The sequence below is a fragment of the Amborella trichopoda genome, chromosome 7, assembly GCF_054954075.1.
Source record: "Amborella trichopoda isolate Santa Cruz 75 chromosome 7, AtrichopodaSantaCruz75HAP2 v2.0, whole genome shotgun sequence".
Classification (NCBI taxonomy): Eukaryota; Viridiplantae; Streptophyta; class Magnoliopsida; order Amborellales; family Amborellaceae; genus Amborella; species Amborella trichopoda.
The window spans coordinates 9671784-9685409 of NC_142342.1; the positions used below are offsets into that span (position 1 = coordinate 9671784).

The 13626-nt window shown below is 36.9% G+C and overlaps 1 protein-coding gene across 1 annotated transcript in view; it reads left to right on the forward strand.

Moving 5' to 3' along the window:
- The window catches only part of PTAC3 (plastid transcriptionally active 3), a 35256-nt gene that overhangs the window by 19419 nt on the left and 2211 nt on the right, over positions 1 to 13626 (forward strand). Inside the window, exons 7-11 of the mRNA XM_006854278.4 lie at positions 2356 to 2513; positions 7758 to 7926; positions 9903 to 10365; positions 10592 to 10963; positions 12669 to 12872. Of these exons, the coding sequence (XP_006854340.2) occupies positions 2356 to 2513; positions 7758 to 7926; positions 9903 to 10365; positions 10592 to 10963; positions 12669 to 12872 (1366 nt within the window). The remainder of the gene's footprint in view (positions 1 to 2355; positions 2514 to 7757; positions 7927 to 9902; positions 10366 to 10591; positions 10964 to 12668; positions 12873 to 13626) is intronic.

A 13626-nucleotide genomic window follows, 5' to 3' on the forward strand; every position in this document is an offset into this window, starting at 1 on the left:
AGAGAGAAGGTAGTAGAGAGAGAAAGTGACATACCTTTGGGGTTTTGGAAAGAGTGGTGGAATTGGTTAGAGGAGGGAGAGAGAGCACAGCAGAATAAGAGAGTGAGAGGGCGGAGAGAGTAAATAGTACGAAGTAGGGGCTGTGTGAGGTTGATGCAGAAAGTTAGAGACAGAACGGCATTTTTGAAAGCATTATCCATTGCCTACCTTAGAACCTTGAAACTTTAGTCTGAGATTCCAACATTGGTCAACTATTGGAAGAGGTGGGTGAATGATGCTATAAAATATGGGGTGAGGGGGATGTCTTTGCAAGAGCGAGAGAGGGAGTTATTTTTTTTTTGAGAATAAGAGAGAGAGAGAGAGTTATTATAATAAGGTTGTAAAATTTACAAAATATATAATACTACATTATACATACGTAACAATAAAACACATATATACACACATACATATACACACACATTATATTATGTTTAATACATAATTTTATTTATTTAAATCAAATATAAATACAATATAACTTGACTTAGGTTGGGTCTTGGTCTTTTTGGCCTTTCCTGGGTCGGGTCTTGGTAGGGTGACCTTGGACCTGGTCAGGTCTGGGTCATGGCCAACCCGGACCTGTCCTGACCCCTTTACAACCTGAATTTAGAAGTCATACAGATATATTAAAGTTATCTCCAAAGAGGACATGAAGTGATTTGAATGCTAAGCTTCTCCGGAAGAGGTTAGCATTAGAAGGAACAGAGCAAATTCTATTCAATAAGAATGAGGGTATGATCCTTTACGTACAAGATACGAACGTGACAGGGACAAAAGTACCAATTGTAGAATAATTGAAATAGCCTAAACAAATACGCTCCTAAACAAATACACTAGAAACTAGTGTCCGAAAACCTTGATTGGCTGGGCAAACCGATCATCCTGGAAACCAGTCTAGAATGTTGATCCAACGATTTCAGGTATGAGAACCGGTCCATTAAAAGAAAAAAATTGAAAAAAAGGAAAAAATAAGAAATTGCGTGGTTCCCTGACAAGATCGCCTGGTTCCTTGAGGGAATAGGCGATCCACCGCGAGTCAACCCAATTTCTGGTACTTGTTGGGAACCGGTTCATCCCAAAATGATTCCCAATCCGGATCGACTATTCCCAATCCAGAATGGTGGGTTTGAATCACTGCTTCGAACATATTACATATATACAGAATACATTTACAGATAAAATGTTGCACAAGGCACAAAATTCCAAATTCTAATATATATCTCTCAACATGCCCCTCAAGCTGGGGCACCTCTAGAGATGAGCGACCAAGATAATGCATAGCTTTCTCACTAGGTAGTCATGACTTTTGTCTTGTGACTTCAGAAAAAAAATCTGCAACTTGGTTATTTGAAGGACTCAAGGAGAAAGATAAAGTCACATACTGGCCCGTCTCAACTAGAATCACTTGCTTCATCGTAACCTATCAAAAACATTTAAGGAAGAGAGATACGTCTTCTGCCAGACTCTTTCACAGGAGAATGAAAACCTATCCCTATATGTTCGTTCCACCAGCAAAAAGTGGATTCAGAGAAGTTTTAATCTTGCTAATCTTATCACATTAAAATGGGTTAGGATAAAGGTTACTCTCATACTAAGGTCATTCAGAGCTAGAAAATCTCGAATATGACTCTATACTCTGCTTTTTTACTTATTTGGATGCTATATTTTCTTTTATTTGGATGCTATATTTTCTTTCTTGTAGTGTCAAGAAAGAAGAGTCTCTCAAAGATACTGAATGCAGGCATAAACCTACAATATTTGGGAGCCTGCCCAGCCTGAGTTAGCAGATTCCGCTGTTCTAATTTGTTAATATGTAGAGGTGGACAAGAATTAACATCTGCAAAGAATAAACTGAGATATCGAATAGTTTGATATATGCAACATCCTGGGTGATTGAACAAATGGACTAAATTTGAGAAATATCAATTGCCGGGAAAAGAACCATCAACAGTTTGTAGGTAGTTGAGTCTTTGAGGAAATCCAAGAGTAGACAACACATGTTTAACAATGATGTAAGTAGCCCTATTTAGCATCCTGGGTGACTGAGCAAATTTAGTTACACAATAAACATTATTAATATTTGATCTGATGATAGTCAAGCATAGAGACCTCTAGTTGTGGTTAGGAATTAATAAGGATTAATGTTTACTCTGTATGTAAGATATGGTGTATCCTGCAGATATTCTCCTTGTTAATTTTTATGGACTTCTCTTGCTAATTTTCCTTCAAAAGAAATGATGATGTCCATTCTATCTTGATGCCTAAGTAGCTATTGGAATCCCTCTTGAAATTTATGATATTTTTAATGCTCAGGCTATTAGTAGAGTGCTTTACCAAGTATTGTGTCTTAAAGGAAGCTATACGGCATTTTCGTGCACTAAAAAATTTTGAAGGTGGGACACGAGTTTTATGCAACGAAGGAAACTTTGGTGATCCTCTTTCACTGTATCTTCGAGCTTTATGCAGGGAAGGTATGTATAGATTGCTTCATTCACTTTGTTTTAGTGCATCTTTTTTCTTTTTTTTCCTTTTCTTGTGGTTTTCCATTTTTTATTTTCATGGTGAATATTTATGTTTCCTGTTTAGTACGCACTTTGTTATTTATGCAAAACTTAATGCACAATTGGGGAAATGTCCTTCAATTTTTGAAGTTGAAAGTACGCATACTTTCTGGTATATAGTAGGCTGCTAATACTTTGCTATATATACTGGTATTGCACTATGAGTAAACTACTTGCTGATTTGCCTGCAGCTTGGAATAACTTCAACAATAGGAAACTTGAAATGAGATGGGAAGACATGTTATGCCATGCAAGAACATATTTATTCATGAGCATGTATACTATGTTCCTCGGGAGCATAGTTTACTTCTACTCCCTCGGTCAAAAGACCTACTTGGGAAGATTTTTTCAATCTGAAATTTTGGGAACCACTAAGAATCAGTATATGATTATTCTCAAAAAGAAAAAAATTAAAATTTGAGTTTTTTTAGTTCTCACCATCTAAGAATTGGATACTCTGTTCAATCTCGAGACGTTATTACAATCCCGAAATATGGGGGTGGCAATCCGGTCTAGTCAATCTATCGAGTGGGTCTATGTCTTGGTTTGGGTCCATGATTTGGGTCCCGTGGGTCGGGTCTTGGTCCAAATGACTTAGACCCAGGTCGTGATTGGTTTCTAGACCCGGGTTCATGTCCAAGTGACCCGTTGCCACAGCTACCGCAATATGGGTCCTAAAAGTAATTTTGGGCGGGGTTTAATTGGAGGGAGTAAAGCATCTATTTACTCCCTCGGGAGTAGAATATCCTTTGGCTTTATTCATAAATCCCTAAAGTTTCTTTATGGCAATGCATTGTTCATATTTTTGTGCAAGTATTGTTTTTATGTCCATTGTTGACTTGGATGCTTGTCTATGGCCATGTGAAAAGGTATTATTGTTTTCCATAGAAAAGAAATGAAAACCATTTTATGACTATGAACATATGAACTCTGAAGAGACATGAATATATTGAGAATAAGAATGCTTACGAATATAGAGGCCAATTTGAATGGTATATGTAAATACTTTCAATGTATATCTGTTGTGATAGAATACTAGCCTTATATTTATGATAGTGTATTAGCCTAATGCTTATTGGTGAAGAAATTGAAGAACTAACAACCATGTACTTATATGTGTTATATACAATATTATCATTCACAGTTAACTCCTTTCACACTTAGATTGATTTATAGATACAGTAAACCAATTCGGTTTTATGCTAGGGAGGGCACAATTGAGGCTATTTTGTGACTTATGCAACTAATTGAGAAGTTTATGACGAAGGGAAAAGACTTCCACATGGTTTTTATTGATATAGAGAAAGTTTATGATAAAATACATCGAGATTTAATTTGGTGGGTGTTGGAAAAGAAAAGAGTCTCCAAATACTATATCAACTTGGTGAGAGATATGTACAAGGGAATAGTAACTAGTGTGCGAACAACTAGTGGAGATACGAGTGAGTTTTCAGTAACAATAGGTCTTCATTAGAGGTTAGCGTTGAGCCCATATCTCTCTCTTAGTTATGGACGACTTAACTAGGCACCAACAATATGAGGTACCATAGTGTATGTTCTTCATGGACGACATAGTTTTGATTGATGAGACCTACAACAGTGTCAACACAAAGTTAGAACTTTGGAGGAATGCTCTAGAATCTAAAGGTTTTAAAATTAGTGGGACTAAGACAGAGCATATGTAATGCAAGTTTAGTAATAATAAGAGTATAGACGAGGAAGTAGTTAAGATTGACAGCCAATAAATACCAGAAAGAGCACACTTTGATATCTTGGGTCGATAATCTTGGAAAATGACGAGATTGAGGAAGATTTTGCACATAGAATTAGAGCTGGATGGGCAATGTGCAACCTATGTGATCGTCGCTTACCAATGAAGCTGTAGGGGAAGTTTTATAGGATAGCTGTGAGACCAACTTTGCTTTTTGGGACGGAATGTTAGGCTGTCAAGAAACAACATACCCATAGGATAAGTACACTTGAGATGAGGAGTTGAGATGGATGAGGGGCAAGACAATAAGGGGTAGAATTCGAATGAATACATTTGGGAGAAGGTGTGGCTCCATAGACAACAAGATGAGAGAAAGTAGACTTAGGTGGGCAGGCCATGTGCATTGCAAACTCAGTACGGACCTGTTAGGAGGTGCGAGTTGGCTCAAGTAGAAGGCTCAAAAGGGTAAGGAGTAGGCCCAAAAGGACATGGTTGGAAGTAGTGAGAAAAGATATGGGGATTAATGGCCTCATTAAAGGTATGACCCTTGATAGAGTAAAATGACAAACCAGGATTGGTGTAGCCAACCCCAAATAGTTGGAAAAAGGCTCTGATGATGATGATGATTGCGTAGATACAGTACAATATGGCTTTGTTGCTTTCAGCCTATGGTTTTTACTCTAATACTTTGAATGCAGTCCATAACTTTTAGTCGTCTTTGTGACATGTAGAAGCCATGCTAGGATGATAGCGCATGTCATTACATATACCTCTAGGGCGTAGAATCTGGCAAGAACCCTTACCCTGAGTAAAGGTATTCCTTTACACAAAGTTCCTATCTTTCTGCTCTTCCTTGACTACTCTCTTCCATTGATGGCTTGGGAAAATCTAGTTTATCTGCGGACTACTTTTTCTGTTCTTTGAAATTTTATTGTTGCTCGTCTCAATTAAGTAATTTTTTATGTTGTTGGGTAGATAACAGCAAAAGATGTCCATCCATAAATTATAAGGACTGTCAGACTGATGACTTTGACTACCATAACTATTGAAACTTGGAATTCCAATATCGTGTCTCAATAGCCATTTAAGGGAGCGGATTGGGGGAATGCATTTTGTCAACATTATGGGCTACAAACTCTTTGACTTGGCAGAAGACTAGTTGGAGTTGAGTACAGTTGGCTTTGTTATCATTTTCCTTTTTTGCATCCAAGGGCTGAACTATACTGAACACTATAGTTTTGTGAATGTGTGAGTTGTAAGGGAGTAATTTGTCTCAATATGTTTAGTGTTATAGGAAATAAAAATCGAGTTGTGGCAACTGGGGAAATTGGACTGCTTAACTAAAATCTTTATTAATCTTGGATAGGCTTGCCGTTCCCTATAATAAGTCGTTAGGGATGGTATCTTGCAGTGGATCACTTCCCTAGTAGAGGCATTGCAATCCCCATCATCACCATGAGGATTTGACTCAGTTGATCATTTGTTGATTCATTGCTGGTTTGAATCTTTGGGCCTTTTTCATGAATCTTGGCGTGTATGTGGAATAACCCTATGTTGTTGAGCCTGTTTATCAGCTGGTGCTTATGGTTCCTTCCAAAAATGGGTCAACTATTATGGCAAATATGCATCCTTTCAATCCTGTGGAACTTATGATTACCACAAGACATCCATCTTTAATATTGCTCCAATAAGTGATAAGATGAGGGAAATTAGACTTAGGTGGGCTGGCCATATGCAACGTAGACTAAATACAACATCATTAAGGAGGGCTGATTTGGTTCAAGTGAAAGGCTTTGAAAGGGCAAGGGGAAGGCTCAAAAGGATATGGTTGGAAGTAGTTAAAAGTGATATGGTGACTCGAAGTTTGATTGAGGGTATGACCCTTAATAGAGAAGAATGATTGAACACGATTCATGTAGCCGGCCCCAAGTAGTTGGGATAAGGCTCGGTGATGATGATGATGATATCCATCTTTTATATTAAGTGGCACAAAGGGTATTCCTGGAGTGGGTTCATCACGTATTGACCTACTTGGGATCAGTTAATTATTGCGACTCCACCGCAAAAGCCAAAAGCCAAATCTCTCCTTACTGGCCTCAAATTGTACCTTGAATTGGTGGAAGGCCCTTCAATGATGGAGGGTAATTGTCGTAGTTTTTTCTCATGGCTGTTCATGGAGGCTTTGATCAACTAGTTCGTAAGACATTATCAAGAAGGTTTTGGATTTGGGCCTTTCCATGTGTGTGTGTGTATCAATGTTTTAAAATGCGGGATGTGGTCCCGATGCAGCTTGATGCAGTCCAGATGTGGGGGCATTGCCCAAGTGGTCAATAAATATAAAAAATTTCTAAAAAATCTCAAAAATAGGTTAATGCATGGAAAAAAATATGAAGGTGATATATGTGATAGTAGGTATTGAATTTATTCATTTAGTCCAATATTATCCTTTGTTGGAGATAAACTGCCCATGCTCATCGGCACTATTTTTGGCTATGCGGGTGCTATGCACTATGCACTATGCACTATGTGTCGGCATATGCGGTGGGATGCGCCTCATATGTGGGTGCATCCCATCAATAACTAACAGATCCCTCAACAATCAAACTAAGGCACACCTTAAAAATTCACTAGGAGAAGTTGTTTCGATGCCAATAAAACCCTAAAATCTGATCATCTCGAGCTTGAGATACATGGACGTGAAAAAAAAAGGACTTCAAGTATTTAAAATAGTGCATCTTGTAATGCATTATTTAGACCGTCAATTTTCAAGTGCTCATAAATCTGTTTCATCTACACTATTTCTGAAGCTCTAAATTTTATAGCTAGAAATGAAAATAAATTTTCATACCATCACAAAGATTTCCACTGCTGAAACACCATCTTTTGACACTATTTCGTGGTGCGTCTTACTTTGATTGTTTACGGCCTCAGCCTTTTACAAACCACATCCTATATACACCTCAAGATCATTGATTTGAGGATTTTTGGGCATCGAAACAACCTCTTCTAGTAGATTTTTAAGGCATGCCTTGATTTGATTGTTTAGGGCCCCACCCTTATATAAACTTCTTCCTATATATAATCTTTTCTTTCATGTTATTATGGAAGGTAATGCTGACATGATGGCATTCGCTTATATTAGGGTGACTTGAGATGTTACGTTTGTGGTTGGTGTTTTGTCTCATCACGTGATGCCCCTTGACGTCATTGTTATCTTCTCTTTCTTTTGAACTTTTCATTTTCTTTATAATAATAGTATCATTGGCTATAATAAAAATCCGATTCTGAGTTTCATGGATGGATGAAAATGCCATAGACATGTATAGAAAGATTGAAACTAAAGTGTTGTCATTTAAAGGATGCATTTATTCTGCAGTCTAGGTTTTCTTTATTGAAAAGAAAATGTCATTTATTCCTAATAACTTGCGCACATTTGAAACTAGGAAGGATTGTGGAATTGCTTGAGGCTCTAGAAGCAATGGCTAAAGACAATCAGCCAATTACCCCAAGAGCTATGATATTGAGCAAGAAATATCGCACTCTAGTGAGCTCTTGGATTGAGCCTCTTCAAGAAGAAGCAGAGTTGGGATTTGAGGTTGATTACATAGCGAGGTTTGTTCGTTACTTTTGATCCTAGAATATGGTTCACGAATCACTATAGGGTGGGCATTTGGAAATTCACTGAAGGTTCTCATGTTGATATTAATATTGTTATCAATGGATAGAAAGTCTTGAATTTCTTTGAATGTCTTACTCAATTTTCTATGTGTAGCTGACTTATCCTCACATTTAAGGAATGATAAATGTCAATGGTTAAAAATAAAACTATACTTAATCAGCTAAAAGTTGATCCTTGCCATTTTTGCATCTCAAATATTTGTTTTGCAACCTGAGGTATGTCAGGTGGACGTGGCTTGAGGGCAGTTATGATTATGGTGAGAATAACAATGGTGAAAAACATGGGGTTCTCATCATGGATCATCTGAGTCTTTGTAATACTTGCCATGCTTTATTTGTTTTCAAAACAGTTGAAAGTGCAACCTGTTGTTTGGGTTCCATTGATGTTTAACCATACTATTCAGTGTGAAAGGGCACTTATACCGTATATTGGGGGCTGTTTATTTATTCTTAGTTATAATTTTTGCTTATATTTATAAATTTTCCTTTTTTACTTAAAAAGAAAAAGAATTTTCTGATCATGACTAGCTTGCTGCACTGATTCAACTCGCCTCAGTGCTTAGGCAAGGCCTAAGTTGATTCCAAGCCTTTGAACAGCTATATGGACCTGATATCTATGGTGATGTAAGGACGTTTGTCAAAATCAGCAAATGGTAATTTTCTTAGAATTGTCAATTACAAAAAATGGTATCACAGTGTCAATTTAAAAATTGTGGTAGGTAATGATGAGAAATCATGGACACCAATGATTGTATAAATGATAATTCATGTGCCATATGAAGAATTCTTTTATATTTTAAAACTTTAGTAAATTTTTTAAAATTACTGAAGTTGTTTTACTGTTTTCTTACTTATTTTAATTAAATTTTTTTTTAAGAAAAGAAGACCTAATGTATGCCAAATGAAGCGACTGTACTCGCACACTTTCCCTCTCCTCCAAACTGAAATAGGTTATGAAGAGAATTCTAGAACATGGATATTATTGGTATTCAGTTATTCATGTTTTGATTTTAAATGATTTGTATTCAATGGGTTTCTATATTCTGGGCATTTCCCAGGGTAGGTAATGACATCTGGAATACACGCAAACCAATCACTTCTTTTTTTAGTATATAAGCAGTATATAAGCATATGAATCATTTTGATCTGCATCATATCCTTGATGTTAGGGATTGTCGCACTGATTTATGTATATTTTTTCTTGGTACACATTAACAATGCTGAGGCGGCAAACGGACTATTGGGTGGGTCCTGTTTTAGTGTGATCCTGTTATCCAGCATTTCTAACGTTCAAGACTGCTGTATAAAATCTCAAAATCGGTCCCTGACTCAGTCACAGTCAAAACCTAGTCAACTCGACCTAATTTTCAAATTTATCTGAAAACTTGGCTTGTTTTTCAATTTGATAAAGGGTGTTCTTATGCCCACGGGAGGATTCAAGATTGGGACCAAGTCCGAAAACACATTTGTGAAAGGTGGTATGTGTATAAATTCCAGAATGTTTACTCTAAATGCTGGAAATCATAGACATAGCTGATTTTTCAAAATAAAACCCAGGGACCTAGTGTGTCGAAACAAAGTTTTTAAACACTCTTTAAGACTAAACGTTCATGTGTTTAAAGATTGTTTAAGATTAAACTTTCATGTGTTGAATACTTGAATCTTTGTATGTAATTATTTTCGAAGACACCATTATCTGTCTTGCCTTTAGATGTGTTGTGTGATTGCAAACCACAGACGGTTCATTTCTAAACTTTACAGAACATAATTGCATATGGGGTGGGCATTTTTTGCTGTAGCTGCGTATTCAGTCAGTTGAGTTACTTACCATGGCTGCTTTTCAGATCAATTGCTTTGCATAAAAAAGTATTGCATCCTGAGGAGAAGTTTTATGTATGATCATTCCTCAGGTATATAGCAGAGGGGGGTTTGACAGCAGAGCGCAAGCGGTGGGTGCCTCGCAGGGGAAAAACCCCACTAGATCCTGATGCGATTGGTTTTGCTTATTCTAACCCAATGGAGACATCTTACAAACAAAGATGTCTTGAGAACTTGAAGGTGCACAACAGGAAGCTTTTAAAGAAACTGAAGTATGAAGGACGTGCAGCTTTAGGGGATGTTTCTGAAGCTGATTATGCTAGAGTAGTTGAAAGATTGAAGAAAGTCATCAAAGGACCTGATCAAACTGCTCTAAAGCCAAAGGCTGCTAGTAAGATGATAGTTTCTGAATTAAAGGAGGAATTGGAGGCACAAGGTTTACCTACCGATGGAACCAGGCAAGTTCTCTACCAGAGAGTGCAAAAGGCTAGGAGAATAAACCGTTCACGAGGTCGTCCCCTTTGGGTTCCTCCAGTGGAGGAAGAAGAAGAGGAGGTATCGATCCTTATATCCATTGGTCAGATGAAACACCTGGCTCTTTCATGCTTCATTTTATATAAGTTCTTTTCCTTAACTACTTATTCTATATTTCCAATTGTGCATCCAATTTTCTATTGTGACCTTTATCCTTTCGGGTGTAAAATTTCCTCCGAATCCTAATTATGCCTAGCTTTTAAAAAAAGGTTTTTGCCTATGCTGACCTTCCAAATTTGCAAGTCAGGTCGATGAAGAATTGGATGAATGGATTTCAAGGATCCGGTTAGAAGAGGGCAACACAGAGTTTTGGAGAAGGCGTTTCCTTGGGGAAGGTTTAGGTAGTGTTCCTGACAAGAAGATTGAATTAGAAGATTTGGATACTTCCAACACATTGGATGATATTGACAATACCGATGACAATCCAAAAGATATGGAAGATGATGAAGTGGATGAAGAAGAGGAGGAAATTACTGAAAGTCAAGAAGAGGATGGGGTTAAGGAAAAAGAAGTGGAGGTGGTTAAACCACCTCTTCAAATGATTGGAGTTCAATTATTGAAGGATTCTCAACTTCCAACATCAAGAAGATCACGAAGGAGAGTCAGGCCAATGGTTGAGGTTAGAAATAATGCACTAAACACAGATCCTTGCATGTTCTTATTGTTTTCAATCTTTCTTAATAGGTTTGAAGTAGGTGGTTTTCACATTTGCATATTTTTAGTTGCTTTCATGCATCAATCTCAGATGAAAATCACTTGATTAGTTGGTTTCAATATAACATGTTGACTGGATATGCTAAATTCTTCTATGATAGTGACTTCTATTTCCAAATGATATTGACTCTAGATCTAGATGTGTGCTTTGAGTTGTGCATGGGCCCTATTTGTGGCACATCTTTATAAAAGTAGGGAATCTATCTTGATTCCATACTGAAGTGAGAGTTGTGTGGACCAATGTTGTCAGATTCGCTTCGGAGCCTTCTTTAGTTTGGTCAGAAAAATGAAGCAATTCGGTGCTTCTGCCAATTTATTTATAAATAAAGTATACATTTATATATATAAATATATTAAATAATAGAAAATAAAAATAAAAATATCAAAAAGAAAAAAATAAAGAAAAAAAGAATTCAATTTATTTTATGGGAAACGTTTATATAGAGCCGAGGCTCTAAACAATCAAATTTGAGCCTACATAAAAACTTTCACTAGAAGAGGTTGTTTTGATGCCCAAATATCGTCAAATCGATCATCTCGACATCAATATGCACGAACATGAGAAAAAAATGGATTTCAAGTTTTGGAAATAATGTATTTTGTAACACATTTTTGGACCGTCAATTTTGAAGATTTCCAAGTTTTCGTAGATATGTCGATCTATACTATTTTTGAAGCTTTAAACTTTATAAATAAATATGAATATATATTTTAAGGCTATCACAAAGATTTCCGATATTAAAACCACATTTTTCGACACTATTTGAAGGTAGGCTCTATACAAACCGCACCCTTATTTTATTGCATGAAGAGATAATAGTCCTTTCACATGATGAAGAGGTGGCTTGGTAATCTACTTATTTGATTTTAATAAAAGTAAAGGACAGTTGTGGAATTTTACAAAGACAAGAGAAATGGGGCAAGGTGGTACTTGTTGAAGAGGATGACGAATTGACGAGTGATGGGGCCATGTGGGCAGTGAGGTCTTAGTGTAATACGTGCCTCATATTAGTTGGACTTGGGGCTCCACGCTCTCTCACTCTATGCTCGAAGAGTTGATGATGCCGCAATTTCGTTTTGAATGGCAAAATATCGTGCCGAAACATCATTGCTATTCGCTTCGCTTCGTTGATTAGGGGAAACCCATATACTTTTGGTGCTTCGCCCGAAGCGAAGCAAATATAACAACACTGGTTTGCACTCACTTTCCATCCTCATTATATCTTGTTAAGTTTTGTTCTCTATGACGTTATTTTCTTCTTGCTCTGGGAGTCAGAGGTTAATGTTTGGACCACAATGCACTCCTCGAGACTCCCATTTTTTAAGTTGTAGCCACTTCATATCCCAATTAATATTAGCAACATTTCTTAAGCAGTTCTCATTGTTATGGTTTGAAGTTACTGCATATACTTCAACGATTGTTTACTGTTATGAGTTCCAGAAGAGGTTCATTGGAGGTTGCAATCATATTCGAGTTCTCCCATATTTTGCATCTCCATTTATTCTAAAATATGAATATTTCTTTCCCCTTGTTGTTCTTATATTCGAACTTTAAATGCTGCTGCCTTCATTTCTTCATTGTACTTATTTTAACTGTTGGTTGAATACAGGATGATGATGATGACGACTGGTTTCCAGAGGATCTTCAAGAAGCATTCAAAGAACTGAGAGAAAGAAGAATTTTTGATGTGTCCGACATGTATACTATTGCAGATGTTTGGGGATGGACATGGGAGCGGGAGCTGAAGGCAAAATTTCCAGAGAGATGGTCGCAAGAAAGAGAAGTCGAATTAGCAATCAAAATTATGCACAAGGTAGGGTGCATTTGTAATTGGACTCACTTCTCCCAGCCACTTCGGAGAAATAAATATACATATTCTTATATGCAATGTTTTCTTCATCGACTTTGATATATGTTTATCATTCTGATCAAACTTTAATAGATTGGCAATCGTATATTTCATTGAATGATTCATTGCGTACTTGCTCAAATAAAGAACTTGATGTGACTCTGCCTTCTAGAGTTTAGCGTTTGATGTTCCTATAGGGATATCTCAATTATTGCTTAAGAGTATTCTATTTTCTGAGGTAGGAAAAAATATCCCTTCACATTTCTGCTTGTCATTGAACATGGCCAACATATATGATGCATGGTATCAGAAGTCAGTATCAATAAAATCACGTTTTAGACATCCATGGTGCTTAACTCTTTATAAGCCACTTTATTATGCATAAATTGCCCTTGTTGATCACATGTTTAGAATGCCAGGAGTTACAAGCAAAGGGGCTTGGATCTCTACCAAAGACAAATACCAGATCAAGCACCTAGCACATTTTATGATGATCTGGACTTGACTATCATTGATAAAACTACTTTATTTGTCTGAGTTTGCCTTTCCTTCAGTTCTTTTATCGAAACTGAGATTCAAAACACCAAGTGCAAAAGGCATTTTCTTTCCAATACTTACAGCCTTATTCTTGCTAAACGGTTAGTTGCCTCTAGACTTGTCCCCTCTCAGCTGTAATAGCCTCTGTTATGTTTTTAGATGATCACCTAAGAAATGACAT